Source organism: Myxocyprinus asiaticus, chromosome 4 (assembly GCF_019703515.2).
Source record: "Myxocyprinus asiaticus isolate MX2 ecotype Aquarium Trade chromosome 4, UBuf_Myxa_2, whole genome shotgun sequence".
In the NCBI taxonomy this organism is placed as follows: domain Eukaryota; kingdom Metazoa; phylum Chordata; class Actinopteri; order Cypriniformes; family Catostomidae; genus Myxocyprinus; species Myxocyprinus asiaticus.
Genome location: NC_059347.1, coordinates 62187501 through 62208056, shown reverse-complemented (window position 1 = coordinate 62208056; position 20556 = coordinate 62187501). Strand labels below are relative to the sequence as shown.

Below are 20556 nucleotides of genomic sequence, written 5' to 3'. Positions count from 1 at the left end.
GCCAGCAGCGGGTGGCAGAAAAGCTAAACGCTGTCTCACCTTGTTTTGTGTGAACCCTCTGTATTTCTAACTGACTTGATCCTAGTGATCTGAGAGGTCTGTTAGGCTTATACTGTATTCAGCAAGCATATCTGCAATGTATTTAGGCCCTTGGCAATTCAGTGATTTATAAATTAGTAATAGTATCTTAAAATCAATTCTAAATGTAACAGGAAGCCAGTGTAAAGACATGAGGACTGGAGTAATATGCTCAGATCTTTTGGTTCGGGTGAGCAGTGGCATTCTGAATGAAATGCAGCTGTCTAATGGTCTTTTTGGGAAGCCCGGTGAGGAGTCCATTGCAGTAGTCCACCCTACTGGTGATGAATGCATGAACAAGTTTCTCTAAGTCTTGACTACATAGGCGTAATTTTATTGCAATGTAAAATGGCAATGTTCCATTCTCCACATAATTTGTTTATTTTGTGATGTCATTTTGCACATGTAAATTGTTAATTTACCCTTTGTTTAGATTTCCATTTGTTTAATGGTGGATAATACATTTTACAGAATGTCCCTTGGATCTAATTTTCTCGAGGTAAATTATCTTTTATTTTGAATCATTGATCTTAGGTTTATTGCATCACATATCGCTGTCACATTATCCAAGTTTATCGTACATCACATTTTTCTTTCTAACCAAAAATTTTTTTTAAAAATAGACTAATATTTAATATGGTGGTGCAGAGAAATAAGAGACTTATTATATGAGGTTATAATGTTATTTTCCTTATATTACCAAACTGACATTTTCTTTGAGATGCCTTTGCATGACTGGATACAAAACATCTAATTCTGGCTATATTTTCAGATGATAATAGGCTGATTTAGTTATTGCTTTGATGTGACTACTGAAACTAAGGTCTGACTCCAAAATGACACCAAGATCCCTGACTTGATTTTTTGTCTTTAGACCCCTGGAGTCAAGGTATGTGTTCACCTTGGGGATTTCACCTCTGTTGCCAAATACGATGACCTCTGTCTTGGTGTTGATTAACTGAAGGAAGTTTTGGCACATCCAACTGTTGATTTCATCAATGCACCGGCACAGAGAGTCTATGGGGCTGTAGTCATTTAGCGATAGGGCTAGATAGATCTGGGTGTCGTCTGCATATCTATGGCACGCAATTTGGTTCTTTTTCATAATTTGGCCTAGTGGGAACATATGCAGGTTAAACAGAAGTGGTGCAAGAAGAGAGACTTGTGGGACTCCACATGCCATGGATGTCCACTCAGATTCATAGTTGCCTATAGATAGTTGCCTGATTACCATCCTCTTTTTCTATTTGCTGCCCAGTTTCGCTGTACAATCAGGGACAAAGACTTTATAAGGGCACTCTAATGTTTCGGCATGCCACTGTAGTTGAAGGGTTTCGTTTCAACAGAAAACAAAGTCTTTTAAAGCTTTTCTAAAGGAAGGACCAACAGGATTCACTGTTAGGTTCAATTTAATACTTGTCTAGACATTCGCCATCCCGTTTAGATTATTCTGTAGTGCTGGAGGCTTTTCCTCAGATCTCGGCAATCACATCCACTCCAAAGCTGAAGAGCGCACATCCAGATCCAATTTAAATGGCAAAATGAAATTTCTCTCCTTCCAGGCGTCTGCAGGCATTCCGACAGGGATGTGGAATTCTGACTACAGTAGGAATTCCCTTGAGGGGAAAATCCAGAATTTTCTAGGAAAAAACCCTGATCATGATGATGATGAAAACATAAGCGGTATCTCATTGTTATGCAGATGTGGGAATTGTTCACTGGAACTGCAGGTTTGTGCTCCATAGACGCACAGACTCTAATATCTAAATCTAATTTAAATTCTACTGCCTTAGACAAATGTGGTCTTTTTTCTTATTAATGGAAACGAATCGCAGTGGGATGCGTGATTGTGTTTGATTGAACGTGAGGGATCAAATCTAGTGTCAGGGATAAATATAATGAGCTTAATTGTCCAGTTACTGGAGTATCTTTTAGGACACGGCACTCTTATCTCAAGCGCACATAACACACTCTCTGAGCTGTCAGTCAAGTGACAGTCATATATCACTATGGAGTCTTTTAAAGAAAGCTTTATTTCACACAGATTATATAATGACCAGTACAGTACATACACAGGCACACATCTACAGGATCTCTACTGGTTTATTGTAGTTTTAAACTAAAGCATCTCACAGTGTTACTTTAAGATCTGCAGAAATAACATTGTTTGGCATGGAAAGAGTTTGTGATTTATCTGGTAATGGAGCATTACATGTATTACCCATTGAAAGCATTGCAGCATATCCGATTGTATTTTATACTGTGTGGTCTACTTGCTTTGCTTCTAGAAAAGGTAATTTACTTCATTTGGATGTTTCTTTTAAATGCCATATGCTGTTTATCCCAAATAAAGAGGTATTTTTTCAAAGCACTGTAAGTACTACAGAAAGCTATATTAGCCTTGATTTGCTAAGACCCAAAATAATGGGTGCTAATTTGCTTGTGCAATCTATCGAATTGCGTGGACGTGTTGCAGGTGATTAAATAAGAAAAACTGCGTAAATGGCCACACATTTTGCATGTGCTACTTGCACCAAATTCTTCAACTATATAATACTATTTTATTTTTATTTAACCTCATGCGACCCCGCGTCCACATGTGTGGACATTATATTTTGGCTTCGCTATACAAAACACATAATTTAAATTAATTTAAATGACTGAATACTGTTCACAAGACTCTTCACTGTCATTTAAGGGTTAAACTTCTGGCGCGTCACGTAACAACAGCATGACGTTGATTTCCGTGAAGGTTACTACGGGTGCAGTGCCAACAAAAGTGCCTCTGGTAAGAAACCTCTTTATGTTTTTTCGCTGAAATCTGTTTGGTAATAAAGAGTAGCGTCTCTAGTTTCATTTGATATGCCGCTTTAAAAAATCCATTTATTTTTGCCCGTCAGCGCGCTGATAAACATGATGTCCACATATGTGGAAAATGGGACCATATTCTCTCAAAAGTTGAAAAACATATTAGTTATTTTGAATAACTTTCAACATTAACACATCTGTGGGTCATTTTGCTTCATTTTAATATAAATGTTATTTTATTTTATCACAGTACAATACGGTTCTATTCATTAACATTAATAAATGCATTCCTATATATTTACTGTACATTATCACATTGAGAATAAATGTATTCATGCAAAAGCTGATAAATGTGTCTTTCAGAGGCTTTATATGGAGTTAGGATGAAAATAAGGTGCATTTCAAACTGTTCTGAGACCAGTGCAGACAGACAGCACACTGGAGGTTAAGTCATTCACTAAATAGGGAGCAAGGGAGCATCCTATAGCTCTCTATGCAGTTAAGTGCATTCACTCCTAAAATCTGATCAAAAGTTCAGTTTCAGGCTGCAGATGATGTTTGGATCACTCAACATGTTTGACAGACATGTGACAATGATAATCAGTACATAGATTCAGAATTTATAATGTATCATTTTATTTTAACATGGTTGACAGTGATTGTTATGTCTATAATGTCTCAAAAACATTTTTATAGCTTGAAATTACTTAAAATTTCACAATGTAGTCCCTCTATCCACATATTTGGACATCCATTTTTAGGAAAACTATTTGCTCTAGAATTGTATTTTATTCATTTATTTGCTTGTTTATTAGGTGCTGCTAGTTACAAATCAAAAAGGCAAGTGAAAATGCACACAGCAGTCACGCTCGGGTCTCAGGAGGTTAATATAATATATTTATTGGATTATACAATATCATCATTATATCTCTGCTATTTAGTAAGTGTAAGAGAAGTTGAAGAGAATACCCATGCATAACACTCTTCTCTTTAACTCATAATTCACAAAGAAGAAAATACAGTATAATGTACGTGTTAAGCCATCGCACTATTGATATAGGCAAAAATTAAATCTGAATTTCAAACTGCAAATATTGTGACCATGTCAAAGTTGCACTCGAGAGAGACATGGAGGCTGTATGAGAGAGAACCAGTGCTCGCTGCTCGTTCAGAGTTCTCGTGTGTATCGAGCACTGGATAGGATCACCACTTCAAATATTTTGCAATATTTTGCCAGTTAAAAGCAATGTTTTAAAACATTAAATTACAGCATAATTTGGGCATAAATTGTTTAAAGGCTTGATCGGTGTTGTCAGTTATGATATTGAGCTCTAAAATAAACAGTTTATTCACATTTCACATTGATGTGTGTCATCAGTGGGTGTTCCGTGTGTTCTCCGTTCTCAAAGTCTCTTTAACAATGACAGCATAATAATGCACAGCACAAATCAGATGAATACCGGCCTTTCATTCATATAAAGTTGCTGTCACAGTTTGCGTTTCTGAAATGACTTTCAGGCTTGATAAATCACTTTGCCGGTGCAATCTGATTCATTTGCGCTGATAACACCTTTTATTTTGTGCATTTGGAGGCATGCCTCTAAATTGCTAATTCTTTTTTGGGGAAACATGCAAAAATTACTAAGACATGCTATTTTGCGCATTAGAAGCGTACATTAGTAGATCGGCTTGGGCTTTGTTTTGTTTTTGCATGCTATCAAGTTTGCACGTTTTTATATGCGCAAACTGGGCCTCATCTTTGGCTATGTTTGGAATAGCACACACTCTTACTACTTTTTATTATTTTAGAAGAATGCAATATATGGTAGGATGCACATTTTTGTATATAAATACCCAAATGATGACTTATTATTACATTTGGCAAAATGTGCATTATACAACCAGAGCACACTGCACTACAAGTGCTGACAGCACTCAACTTGACCTTCCATTTCCAGTGTGACAATTAAACGGGAGCAGGTCACAACCGTGTCAATCAAAAGTCTTTGGAGGACAAAGGTGTTGTAGGTAGTTGCTTCCTGCACTGTGGCGGACACACACAATAGTAGAAAGTTCAGCTTCAGCTCTGGCCTTGCATATATCTGGACGGACTTAATGGAGATAATTCATCTTCTGACAAATCCTCTCCCAAACCAATGTAATATGAGAGTAAAGACACAGAATAATAACAGCAGCGTTAGACATCGTCTTTTATAAATGTGTGGAGCGTGTGTCTTGTCAGAGTTCACACACATGCTTTATTATTCTGCTGTTCTGAGCAGACGCTCGGCTCGCGGTTTCTCCTCTCTGGGGGTTTGTTGTTGGCATTCGGCCTGTAAAATTCTGATGTCTGTTTTCATATGACCTATGAGAGAATATTTGGATGCACATATGCACTCATGTTTATATAAGATCATCACTGAAGGATGTCCTCGAGTCCAGAGAGAAATTAAAAATTGATTAGTGGAATGGATATGCAGTATGATGGCATTTCCATCCACACAGGATTGAAAAATAACTTCCCTAATAACACTGCTAATTGCAGGTGAATTAAAAGAATTTACAGGCCATAAATATTTCTTACAGGCAGTGAAAGTGTATTTTTGCCTTGTTTTTTTATATATATATATTTTTGTCCCTGTGACAGTGTGTTATTTATTTTTACATTAGTGACAAAGTGCAGGTCATTGTGTCACTCACAACATTACTGTGTTTTAGTGAAGTTGCACCTGTCACAAAAAAGGTTGAGAGAGATCATTTTGTTTCTCATTTGTTTGTTTTGGGGGCTTAATGTGAGGTATATTCCACGTATGTGTCACCACATGGAGTTCTAACAATAAATAAATGGATGAAGCTTTCATGGTAAATTTAAATTGATAAAATTTGTTAGACAACACGCAAGTCACAGAACGCAGGTCTCTCGGGATGCATTTTTAAAAGTTCTTTTTAAATTGACACGGGGTCTAACAAATTCGTCAGCTCTGTTTGAGATGCTGGAAAACCAGCGAGATGTGGCACAATGGTCAAAGACGTCCGTCCAGCACATTTCACATGGTTCCCGGGACACATTAACACAAATGTGGTCATGCAATTTCGCCATTTTACAAACGGCATCCACTTAAGATATCAGACCAGTTATATTTGTGAATCAGCGTCACAAAAACGTCTCAAAGTTTAATGACACATCTGGATCATAGAGTTCGGTGAAGTAAATAAAGCACTAAATAAACATGCGCCGTTTTAACCTCCTCTAATGCACCTGTATCACTCTGTAGACACACTCTACCTGTTTCACGTGGGTCAGCTTTCTACAGAGAGAGAAGCTGTACTATTAAGTGTAAGTATGTTAAATCAGTTGATGACATCACAGCTCTGCGCGCGTTAGTCGGCAAAATGGCAAGCTGAGAAAACAAGCCGCAAGATAGAGAAGCCCCTGCAGTAGAGTTGCGCGGTTTACCGGCACTAACGAAGTATCGCGATACCAGAAAGCATTTAAATGGTACGATATCATCTTGTTGCTAATTATGGTATCATATTACAGTATGCTGTCATTAGCAAAATGATATGAGATGTGACAGTTTTGAGATTAAATCATTGACAATTTGAAAATAAAATTAATAAACCTCCAGATGTGGCCAAATGTGATCATTAAACAGTAGAAGGATGTAATTTAATTAATATTATACAGTCATTGTAGAATGTATAAGAGGTGCCACTCAGCTCTGTCTTATGTTTCACACACACACACACACACACACACAAACTCAACACACACTGCTGGTGCTTGATCTTCATGCGGTGTGTTTACAGTATAAACTGCTCCTCCGGTGCAGCTCGGAGATTTCAGCTTGTGAGTTGTGACGGGATTATCCCAGCATTAATGAGAAGCTTGATATAACTAACCCGTCACAAACAGGAATAACTCAAAGGTCTGTCAAAATAAAAGTCCCACTTAAATTAAAGCTCTATTCAACTGGATGCATGAAATTGAAGACAGAAAAATATAACTACTGTATAGAAATGTAATATTCAAAAAGTAGCAATAATACTCATAATAACAATTATATAATATTGAATGTTTTTTTATTATTATTATATTATTAATGGGTTTATTATTATTATTTGTAAGCAATATCACTAATGCGAGTGTTTTATCAGCATGTTGTGATTCAGCCATAGCAGTCTTTCATTAATGTTTTCTTTAATACTGTGAAGCTCTGATGTGCAGCATTTTATTTTACCAAAAAATAAAAAAATCTATTTTTTTGTAAAAATAAAATTTAAATAATAATTATTATATTTTTATTTGATTAAAGCTGTATGTATCAATTTGATAAAACCCCATTTGATCATAACATTTAATTAAAACATTTAACATGGAATACATGAACATTAAAACAGAAAATGCATCATTTGTATCTGTGAGACTTTATGCAGTTCTTTTAGTCAAGTCATTTTTTTGTGTAATTTCATCAAAAATCTGAGGCTTTTTATTTGTTGATTATAGTATTGATTTAGTATCAATACCGAGGTACCAGGGCTGGTATCTACCGAAGCCAAAATGTTGATATCGGAGCAACCCTACCCTGCATCATTAGTCTCCTGTCTGGGAACTTTTTTCTTTTTGCAGTCAATCACAGCAGCGATGGTCAAAAAACCTTTACAAAACAGGCACTGTCTGCAGACATTGCTCGACGCGAGTGCCGTATACTGGTAATACATCGATGTTTGACTGTACGCCGACATCACCCGAGGATAGATAGCGCGCGGCTCACACAGAGCCGCAGGTGAGCCGAAACTGCACACACTCCCTTCCGTCTTTAAGGAACTCAGTGCTAGTTCGGACAGACATATAACAATAACTAAAGCGCTCGGGGTGTTCATTGCCAAAGTTATGTTGCCCGTACTCCGTTGATGAAGATGTGGGATTTCCATGTTTGATTAAAACACTCATGTTGCGTTATGACATCCCTTCTAGCATCCACTTTAACAGCAAGATTATTCATTCTATAGTGATGTACAGATTCTGAATGTTGAATATATGTTGAGTTGAGTATGAAATGCACTTTATGTTGATGCATGGAGCATAAATGCAGGTATTAAGTTAAATGTTTAGTAATTAGAGAAAAAAATATTTTTAGTTAAAGACACTAATGAAAATTAACCATTGTTTTATTCAGAAATACTGTAGTAGCCATATAGTAACCATGATTTTACTATAGTATTGTAACCATGACAGTAACCATGTTAATGAAAAATTTTAAATATTTAAAAGGAAGAAGGAAGGATCAATACATTTTGAACAATTTACTGCCTTTGCCTGATTAATATATATAATTATACAATCAATAAAAAAGTAATTTGATTATTAATATTTTAAAATGTAATTTAATCTAATTACGGGTACTTAATTTTTTTGTAATCTGATTATGTAATCCAGATTACATGTAATCTGTTACTACCCAGCACTGTGTATAGATTGTATTTACAGTATATATGTGTGTGTATATATATATATATATATATATATGTATATGTGTGTGTGTGTGCGCGCGTTTAATCAAAATATTTATAAAAATAATAATTTATTTTTTCATTAATTACAGGTCTCTTGGGTATCACTCAAAAACAAATATATATATTTATTAAGATTAACGTATTTCATTTTCATAAATTCCATCTGAATCAATTGAGTAATCTTTAACAAAATAAAATAAATCAACAAAATATTTAACTTTTTATTAATTTAGGTTTGTTAAAAATTAATTTGATGGAATTTTGGTATGAAAAATGAAACATGTAAATCTTAAAAATAGGCTAAAATATTTTTCTATACCGCACACTAGGGCTGGGCGATATATATCATGGTGACGACATACAGTGTCATTCGATAGATATGAATTTGCAATATGTAAATTTCCATGTGCGTGGTGTGAGTTTATCTCTCAGTGGGCAGGACTTCATGTTAAACTGAGAAAATTGACGAAACCTGGGTTTTTCTTTTTTTCTTTTTTTGTTTTTTTTGCGGCCGCCCAAGCAAATTCAATGACATTCAAAAGCACTAAATATGTTTTTCATCTGACGTGTCCATCTGTACTTCACATGAATGTGGCACATGCTATTTCTGGATCTGTGCGCGGGTCCAGTAGGCTTCAAGATATTTGTGCCCCACAGACAGAAGCGCGCTACTCAATCATTTATGACCCAGTAAAACCCATAATGGAGAAAGACATCTCCACAGAACAGGACGACTGCCAAACAAGACATGAAAATGAAGAGGAGCTCGTTATTAAAACAGGTGCGACATCTGTGGTGGGTTTAAAAAAGCCGACACAGCAGAAAAATATAATGTGCAAAATGTCACATGATAATCACTCGTAAATTCAAGCATTGAGAAAATCTTAATAAAACATTTAATATGGAGTGGTGGTGGTGTAGTGGACTAAAGCACATAACTGGTTGCCGGTTCGATCCCCACAGCCACCACCATTGTGTCCTTGAGCAAGGCACTTAACTCCAGGTTGCTCCAGGGGGATTGTCCCTGTAATAAGGGCACTGTAAGTCGCTTTGGATAAAAGCGTCTGCCAAATGCATAAATGTAAATAATAATATTGGTTAACAACATCAGATGATTTTTAAAACAGGTGGAGTGTTTATTTTTTTACTTTATTTTTTCTTTGACTATAGGCCTATTTATCTGGTTACAAATTATATAAGAAGCCCATTTCATTTATAAAGTATTTAATTCACTGAGTGTTTTTTCTTCTTTTTTTTTTTCTCTTTCAAATACAGGCATTACAATATGGTTATTTAATATATTAACCAATTGTTATTGATTTTCCAAAATAAAATTCTATATTGTGATACTATATGTGGTTATCGTGATATAAAATTACTCATATCTTGATATAAGATTTTGGTCATATCGCCCACCCCTACCCCACACTCCATTAACTCTCCCTGTATGTCTTTGCTTTCCAATTTCCAGTCTATTCCTAAAGCTGCTGTGTCTGTCTGTGTGTGTGTCTGTCTGTGTGTGTGTCTGTCTGTGTGTGTGTCTGTCTGTGTGTGTGCCTGTGTGTGCCTGTTTGTGCCTGTGTGTGTGACTGTCTGTCTGTCTGTCTGTGTCTGTGTGTGTGTGTGTGCGTGTGCGTGTGTGAATGTGTGTGTGTGTGTGTACAAGTTTTGCTATACTCGTGAGGACCATGTATTGAGAATCAACCTGTTCTGTGAGGAAATGTCTGGTTGTGAGGATCTTTTGGGTGGTCTTAGGTGAGGGTTAGGTTTAGGGGTAGGGTTAGGGTTAGGAGATAGAATCTATAGTTTGTACAGTATAAAAATCATTATGTCTATGGAGAGTGTGTGTGTGTGTGTGTGTGTGAGTGAGTGTGTGTGTCTGTATATGTGTGTGTGTGTCTGTATATGTGTGTGTGTGTCTGTGTATATGTGTGTGTGTGTCTGTATATATGTGTATGTGTCTGTATGTGTGTCTGTCTGTCTGTCTGTGTGAGTGTGTGTGTGTGTGTGTGTGTGTGTATCTGTGTGTGTGTATCTGTGTGTGTGTATCTGTGTGTGTGTGTGTGTGTGTGTATCTGTGTGTGTGTGTGTGTGTGTGTGTGTGTGTGTGTGTGTGTGTGTGTGTGTGGGCAGGTTTAAGTGGTTTATGAGGACTTTTTTTAGGTTATAAACTGGTAATTACAAGGGTATTATGCTATAAATGTGGTTTATGAGGACATTTCTAGTGTCCCCATAATTCAAATCACTTAATAAACATACTAAACAATGTTTTATTGAAAATGTAAAAATGCAGAAAGTTTTTTGTGAGGGTTAGGTTTAGGGGTAGGGTTAGGGTTAGGGGATATAATCTATAGTTTGTACAGTATGAAAATCATTATGTCTATGGAGAGTCCTCATAATGATAGCTGCACCAACATGAGTGTGTGTGTGTGTGTGTGTGTGTCTGTCTGTCTGTTTGTGTGTGCGTGTGTGTGTGTGTGCGTGTGCATGTGTGTGTCTCTGTGTGTGCGTGTGTGTCTGTCTGTGTGTGCGTGTGCATGTGTGTGTCTGTCTGTGTGCATGTGTGTGTCTGTGTGTGCGTGTGTGTCTGTCTGTGTGTGCGTGTGCATGTGTGTGTCTGTCTGTGTGCGTGTGCATGTGCGTGTGTGTCTGTGCGCGCGCGTGCGTGCGTGTGTGTGTGTGTGTGTATTTTGCAGTGCTAGTAGATATGTCATCTGTCTCTCACCTTCTCTGCAAAAAGTGAATGTGTTAAACTATAGGTTCACTTGCTGTCAGTTCCAGACAGTGATTTCATTGGCCAAAGTGTTTCTGTGCTGTCACAGTTTGACTGTCACATCAGAGCGGATGTTCTGACATATTCTAGAATTATTTATCATCTCTTCTGTCACGTCTGACTGGTGAGATTTTAACAAACTGTCGAGTCTGTTCAGAGTTCTGAGCTTCAACACACAGATTGGCTTATTAAAAGTTTTGCCCCTGTTTCTTTTTTTTTAATATAAAATAGTCAAATTCAGTAGTAGTTCACCTAAAAATATACATTCTGTCATCATTTACTCACCCTTGTGACATTCCAAACCCATACATGACTTTCATCAGAATGAGATTTGATAGCTCTGGCTGAGGGTAAGATTTTCAGTGAACAACTTAAATTTAAGTCTGACACAGAGCAATGGGGTCTGGGTATCTCAGCGAGTATTGACGCTGACTATCACCCCTGGAGTCATGAGTTCGAATCCAGGGTGTGCTGAGTGACTCCAGCCAGGTCTCCTAAGCAACCAAATTGACCCGGTTGCTAGGGAGGGTAGAGTCACATGGGATTTTTTCATAGTTGACCTTTAACTCTGACTTCAACCTAAAGATTTGTTTGTTGTTTTGTTTTATTGTTGATACTTGAAGGTATATTTTGCGTTCAATACAAGTTAAGTTCAATCAGTAACATTTATAGCATAATGTTGTTATACTGTAAATAAACATGTCCCGCATTTATTTAAAAATCAGCAGTTACAATAAGGCACTTACAGTGGAAGTGAATGGGGCCAATCTGTAAATATTAAAATACAGTTTCAAAAGTATAGCCACAAAACATCACACTAAAAGCATGTTAACATGTATAATGTTTAGGTCTTGTGGCTATACTGTATTTTTAAACTTAACTTGTATTGAAACCTAAACATTTCTTTTAAGTTTAACAAAACTTTACTTGCGCTGTTTAAGAGAAATGATCACAGTTTGTTTGCTATAAATTCTGTAATATTAATGTATTATTCCCCTCTTTCATGAGTAACAATAATAATAATAATAATGTTCACATTTATTGAGTTCTGCCCTCTTTTATCATTCAAGCTCACCCACAATACGGTGCAATTATAGCTCACATTCACTCGGGCAGATGTTTGTTATAGGGCTTTTTATCTGTCTGATTTATTGAGTCTTTGAGTTGGTCTGACACTGTTATAGAAGAGCTCTGAAACTCTGTCCACTGATCTGAGAACTGCTCCACCTGTGCTTTAGCATCTGCACTTCATTCATTATGTGTTTGTTAATATTATTTCCTCCAAGTAACACACCCAAAGGCTGATGGAACGCTGGCTTAAAAATGGCATCGCCATGGAAACCGTCTCCAGGCTGGTCGCCGGGTCAGCGTGTGTTTGGAAGCAGAGCACAACCTTCAGTTATATGTGTTTGCATCTGTTCTGATTAGAGAGGAAGAGAGAGAGAGAAAAGGATGCTGGGAACTGAAGCAGACAGTCTTTTCTCAGCCAAAATCTTCTCATGCTTGCACAAGTTCCACTAACAAAACACTGACACATGCAGTGCAAATATAAACATCATACCGTAACAGACCAGCCCAGGAAGGCATTGAACTCAGTGGGTGTTGACGCTGACTATCACACCTGGAGTCATGAGTTTGAATCCAGGGTGTGCTGAGTGACTCCAGCCAGGTCTCCTAAGCAACCAAATTGGCCCGGTTGCTAGGGAGGATAGAGTCACATGGGGTAACCTCCTCGTGGTCGCTATAACGTGGTTCTCGCTCTCAATGGGGCGCGTGGTGAATTGTGTGTGGATGCCGCGGAGAATAGTGTGAAGCCTCCACACATGCTACGTCTCAGTGGTAACGCGCTCAACAAGTCACGTGATAAGATGCGCAGATAGACGGTCGGGAATTGGGAACTGGGCATTCCAAATTGGGGAGAAAAAGTGACAAAATAAAACAATAAAAATAAAAAGTCTGACACAGAGCTGTTTTATGGCTTCAGAAGATTCGGAAGATTGCAAAAAAGTCATATGGACTTCTTTTAATATACTTTTTTTGTGCTTTTTTTTTTTTTTTTTTGTGGACATTTTTGAAGCTTGACAGCCCCTGGTCACTGTATACTTTTGTTCAATGGAAAAGAGCTGTGTGAACATTTTGCTAAATATCTCCTTTTGTGTTCCAAGGAAGAAGCAAAGTCATATGGGTTTGGAACAACATGAGGGTAAATAAATGATATGGCCCTTCTTACATAGTGTTGATTTAAAATAAATAGCTAAATAGCTTACCAGGAAATACTTCATCCTCATTTTATGTTAACATAGCCAACTTAAATATAACATGTGCCAAATCCAGTGATCAGTTCTCCCTCAAAAGCATGCATTATATCAGCTCAGTACCTATTAAACATGATTTTGTTTCAGTTATTAGATTCATGTTTGACATTAGAGAGAGGTTTTGTATTCGTAGGAACACTGATGGATGTGGATGTGTTGCATACCTTCAAGCAGAAAGCCCATCTGTGTGCTGAAGAACCCCTGTTGACTCCATTATGTTGGAAATAGAGGTTTGTGTTTTTATGTAGATGAGCTTTGGTCTGTGTAAGACTTGTAGAACAGCATGAGCAATCCATAATCGGGACAAAAGGATGGTGTGCCGTCCACCGCAGATGCCTCAGTAATGAGCAGACATCTATCATATCCCAACAGGCCCAGCGGGAGACGATCCATCACTCAAGTTGCAGAGAAGCACACAAGCCTATCTCAGCTTTTTTCGGTTTAGCACCGCAGGCAGGATTGTGTGTGTGTTTGAAGGCTCATTTGAACATTACTTAAACCATATTTAAGCTAACGGCAAACCTGCATGACATCATCTGCCAGTGTACAGCTGGCTTTAGTGGCAGAAAGACGTGCATGTTATGCATATTGTACATCAGCAGTGGTGGTCTGTCAGAAGACAAGGGCGGGTCTTTTGCAACATAACTAACTAAAGCGTAATGGTTTTTCTTAACCCATATGCAAACTGTTCTGTTCTTGTTTTAAGCACAAACCTCAAATTTTGATCGGATTTATGTTTGCAACAAGAAAAAGCAATTTGCCATTGAGGTATGAAAGATGAACTTCATTCAAGATTTAGGGCCCTATTTCAAGAGCATTAGCGTTAAGCGCAGCTTTATTCGGCATGGCCGTGAAGTTTTGGTATTTTTCTGCAAGCATGCGCTGTCGAAATTGCATTTGCAAAGTGCTAATGGGCTGGGTCAAGTGCAATTAAATTCTGAAGTTCTTTTCTGGTTATTGCAACATCTTCGTCCTGTTATTTAGTCCATTCTCTCAAGCACCAGTGATATAAACAAAGACAGCACATGCATAAGAAGTTGGTAGTGTAAATGGACTGTATATATGAATTAGAAGAATTGAACATTTTGTGCATTAACTGCATCCTTGATTGTCGGGCATATTTCTATAACAGTGACATGCTCCTTTTATATGCATGGAAAAAGTGATTTTCTTCAGGATTTGGATGTACGCTCAGTTAAATGATAGAGAACGTAAGTATTATTAATTATATTGATCAAGTGACACAGAAATCATGGCTAGTATTAACAGTGATTGGATCGGCCTTCCAGGTTAGGCTGTGGATCGAAGGATTATTTTATTGTATTTATTTTTTTTGCACGCACTTCACTTCTACCTGTCGATTTTGCTTTAAAAAATGTGTTCATTTATTGGAACATGAAAAACTCAAATCAAAATTATTTTGGGGGTCTGGGTATCTCAGCGAGTATTGACGCTGACTATCACCCCTGGAGTCATGAGTTTGAATCCAGGGTGTGCTGAGTGACTCCAGCCAGGTCTCCTAAGCAACCAAATTGGCCCGGTTGCTAGGGAGGGTAGAGTCACATGGGGTAACCTCCTTGTGGTCTCTATAATGTGGTTCTCGCTCTCGGTGGGGCGCGTGGTGAGATGTGCGTGGATGCTGCGGAGAATAGCGTGAAGCCTCCACATGGGCTACATCTCCACGGTAACACGCTCAACAAGCCACGTGATAAGATGCGCGGATTGACGGTCTCAGACGTGGAGGCAACTGAGATTCGTCCTCCGCCACCCGGACTGAGGTGAGTCACTATGCCACCACGAGGACTTAGAGCGCATTGGGAATTGGGCATTCCAAATTGGGGAGAAAAGGGGAGATATATATATATATATATATATATATATATATATATATATATATATATATATATATATATATATATATTTAAAATTACATTTCAAACTAAACAAAAATATTATCAAGATAACAAAGTGGTAAAAAATATCGTATATAACGACCTCCCCAAATCCAAACATTTTTTAATTCTCCAACTTCTTCCACCGGCCCCTTTTGCAGTGACTTGATCATGACAGTGATTGTCAGGGTTAGTTCACCCAAAAATGAAAATTCTCTCATTATTTACTCACCCTCATGATATCCCAGATGTGTCTGACTTTCTTTCTTCAGCAGAACACATTTGAAGAAAAATAGAAAAATGTCTCCGCTCAGTAGTTCCTTAAAATGCAAGTGAATGGAGATTTCTCTTTTGAAACTCCAAAAATCACAGACAGTCATCATAAACATCATCCATATGACTCCAGCGGTTAAATTAATGTCTTCTAAAGCGATATGATCACTTTTGGTGTGAAAAATATCAATATTTAAGTACTTTTTAACTACAAATCATCACTTCCAGTCAGCAGCGGTATACACATTCACGAGAGTGCTGAATTCACGTGGTCTCTCATGTGACGTATTCACGTTGCCATGGATACCGACGTACATAACGCTGGATTGATTGTAAAACTGAACTTGCCCCCCTTTAAAGACGTGTGCCAGCATACTGTATCAGTTTATCTGTATTTATTTGCTCTTTTCTCAGCTGTGACAGATTAATTAAACTTGACTGATAGAGTCGCTCTGATAAATGGCTGTATTCAGATCCAGCGCTGAAAAACGTTCATTACGGACAGCTGAATGTGTGTGGAGGTCTGAGAGCTCAAAGCGAATTTCCTGTCTTTTGTGTCGTTTTCCTCTCTCAAAGAATGGCAGGGATTACGGGTTCCTTGTGCAGCAGAACTCTGAGCTGCTGCGAGCGCTGGAGGAGACGGAGAAAACATGCGCCGCTCTCAGAGAGGAGAACGGGATACTGGTGAGAGTCCATCATCACATCAACACGTCACATCAGCTTCTCTTGTGATTTTGTCGATTTAAAGGGACAGTTCACACAAAAAAGAAAATTCTCTCATCATTTGCTCACCCTCATGATATCCCAGATGTGTTTGAATTTCTTTCTTCAGCTCTGTAGGCTCATACAATGCAAGTGAATGGTAACCAGAAATTTGAAGCTACATAAAGGCAGCATAAAAGTAATCCATAAGACTCCAGTGGTTTAATCCATGTCTTCAGAAGTGATATGATAGGTGTGGGTGGGATATTTAAGTCCTTTTTTTACTATAAATCTACACTTTCACTTTCATCCTCCTACTGGTCTGAGCTGGAGATTTATTGTAAAAAAGATTTCGAGTCGTATGGATTACTTTTATGCTCCCTTTATGTGCTTTTTGGAGCTTCAAAGTTCTGGTCACCATTCACTTGCATTGTATGGACCTACAGAGCTGAAATATTCTTCTAAAAATCTTAATTTGTGTTCTGCAGAAGAAAGAAAGTCATACACATCTGGGATGACATGAGGATGAGTAAATGATGAGAGAATTTTCATTTTGGGGTGAACTGTCCCTTTAAATATACACACAATCATTCCTCAAATTTTTTAAGCCTGTGTTATTTTTTAACACAAGCTGCAAAATAATAACTGCAACGAATTTACATGTTTGAACTATTGTATGTAGCAACACGTTTAAAAAAAAAAAACAAAAAAAAACAGCAGCTTCAGTTCACATTTGCCGTATGACTGTGTGTAATTTATAATGCAGATCAACACGTGAAAGTGTCTTGAGTAATGTCAGCCACAGACTTTATTTTACTCATAAAAGGAAAACAGCTATTCTAAACAGCAGTAGAGAAAAGGAGGGAACAAATTAGCATGTGAATTAGCCTTCTCTTAAAAGACGAATTTTCTGAAATGGTGTTAACTCATCAGACTAAAATCAATCAGTCATACCAATAAATCTTTTTTTTTTTTATTATTAAAATCTTTCTCATGAACATGTAAAACAATGCAACACCAATGTCATATTTCAGTGCACCATCTGTGCAAATGACAGTTCAAATGTAAATTAGTAACTTTTTCAGCATGATGGGAAAATCACCGTATGCACATTTGAGCTGCCTCTTCTTCCTCTGAACTTTGAAGATCAAAAACAAGTTTTAAACATTGATACATTGTTTGTTTGAACATTGATTGAATTTTTGCACACTTGTTAGGCCTTGCACTAATGCTTGACCTGAGAAAGCAAAATGAGTACAAAATAAATGCATAAATAACTGTACGTGTCATAGAAGTGCTGTAGCAGATGAAGGGACATTGGTATGTTACCAACGATCTTTGTGCTCTGTTACACTTTTTTCTCTCCTGATATCCGTCTCTCCGCAGCGGAAGAGCAGTTCTCCAGAAACGGAGGAGAAGGTGAAGAGATTGAGGAAGAAGAACACTGAACTCGCAGTCATCGCGAAACGACTGGAGGAGAGAGCGCGGAAACTGCAGGAGGCCAACCTGAAAGTGGTGCGGACTCATTTATTCATCCTCAGTTCACTGCAGATGTTTGAGTAAATGGAGTGTTTGTTTAAACACAAAAACATTTGTGTTGTTCAAGTTTGTAAGAGTAAAGGGTCTCTCTAAGGTGGAACTCCTTTTAGGTCATTTAACCTTTATATTTAATTGCAGTGGGGAAGATTTTCAGTGAATAATGACTTAAATTTCAGTCTGTTCCTCACACAAAACTATCACATGTCTTCAGAAGACTCTGAATATTGCGCATGGATCATATGAGCTGATTTTGTGATGCATTTATGGAGTCACTTAAGGTTGAAATGTTCCTTTAACTAACTGTCTGCCAGTTTACCTTACTAGATACTGAAACCAATCATTCAACGTCTTTTGAATTGAACGATACAAACCAATTCACCATTCCTTGATCAATCCTCCCAGTGTTTAGTGCTCTTTTAAAAGTATCGTATTTCAATTATAAAGCTCTTACCGAACCACAGCTGAGCTTTTATTAATGGTTATGGGAGTTTTAGAAGTTTGCTGGTGTTGGCTTTGTTCTCAATGACCATGACAAGTTAAATAATGTCTACATGAAAGATCTTTTCTGAAACAAACTTTTGTTCACAGTGAGATTCAGCCTTTGACATAGAGCCTCAACCCTGGTTACACAACACAAGACGAAACTACACAGTGTTGAACATAGAATATTTATAGATGTGTTACATTGTAACTCTAGTCCACCTGCCTGCTCATGGGTAATGACTGATAGTCACAGCACAACACCTTTTATCTGTTTGTGTCAGCCCGTCTCACACACACACACACACACACACACACACTCATTCACACACAGACACACAAACACACACAGACACACACTCATTCACTCAAACACACACACAGACACACACACACACTCATTCACACACACACACTCATTCACACACAGACACACAAACACACACACACTCATTCACTCAAACACACACACTCATTCACACACACACACACACACACTCTCTCACACACACACACACACACTCTCTCACACACACTCATTCACACACAGACACACAAACACACAGACACACACACTCATTCACACACACACACACACACTCATTCACTCAAACACACACACTCATTCACACATTCATTCACTCAAACACTCATTCTCACACACACACTCATTCACACACAGACAAATACACACACACACACAGACACACACATTCACAGACACACACATTCATTCACTCACACACACACACACACTCATACATACACACACACTCATTCACTCACACACAAACACACACACACTCATTCACTCACACACAAACACACACATACACTCATTCACTCACACACATACACACACTCATTCACACACACAAACACACACACACACACTCATTCACACACACAAACACACACACTCGTTCACTCACACACACACATTCATTCACACTCACACACAGACACACACAGACACACACATTCATACATACACACACACTCATTCACTCACACACAAACACACACACACTCATTCACTCACACACAAACACACACATACACTCATTCACTCACACACATACACACACTCATTCACACACACAAACACACACACACACACTCATTCACACACACAAACACACACATTCATTCACTCACACACACACACACACTCGTTCACTCACACACACACATTCATTCACACTCACACACAGACACACACAGACACACACATTCATTCACTCACACACACACACACACTCATACACACACACACACACACACACTCATTCACTCACACACAAACACACACACACACTCATTCACTCACACACACACACTCATTCACACACAGACGCACACACACAGACACGCACGCACACACACACAAACACACATGAATACAGTCACGCCCTCTGAGGCTATTTATCTCAGGATTATTCTCACGATAAATAATAATTTTTTTGTAGTGAGAATAATTCAATTCCAGAGAGTGTGATCTGGATTTGATTTATAAATAAATGAGTCCTTAAGAAGGTCTTTCTCCATCAATTATTTAAAAAAAACGACTTTAATGCGCACACAACGCAATATTTTAGCCAGTGTTTGAGTTTTACGTATTGCAGTTTCATAACAAAATTCAATTTCATTAAATTGTGTAATGTTTAGCAAAATTAAATGAATGAAACGTTAAATATTTATTTACATTTTATTTCATGAAAGATTATTCAGTTCAATTGAATTATTCAGATCAATTCAGTTGAATTTTGATATGAAATTAAAGTGCATAAATCTTAAAAAATAGGCTAAAATATTTGTTGGAGTGCGATTGTTGTGTGCAGGGTTTTCTTTTAGCCATAATTTGGGGACATTTTTTTTTTTTTTTTTTTTACTATTATTTTAAAAACATAAAAAGTTTTATTTTAGGGGTAGGTTTAGCTACACATAAAAATAAAGCACAACAGTTAAATTCCGGAATAAAAAAATCCCATTATTATTTCCCATAGGTGAATTAATTTAACTAAAATGTAAAAATTTTAATTACAGAAGGTCTGTGAGCTCTTAGGTGTTAATCGATGGTATATGCTTCTATAAAAAAATTTGTTAATAGCCTAATTTCTGGTGAAGAACTACACTACCCATGATCCTTCGGACCTCTCCCATGATGCACAGTGAATGA

At 37.6% G+C, this 20556-nt stretch overlaps 1 protein-coding gene across 2 annotated transcripts in view; it reads left to right on the top strand.

The window, feature by feature from the left end:
* Positions 1-20556, top strand: part of LOC127433134 (peripheral-type benzodiazepine receptor-associated protein 1-like) — a 137295-nt gene that overhangs the window by 45097 nt on the left and 71642 nt on the right. For both annotated transcript variants that reach the window (XM_051684806.1, XM_051684813.1), the window contains exons 2-3: positions 16233-16340; positions 17745-17873. In XM_051684806.1, the coding sequence (XP_051540766.1) occupies positions 16233-16340; positions 17745-17873 (237 nt within the window). The remainder of the gene's footprint in view (positions 1-16232; positions 16341-17744; positions 17874-20556) is intronic.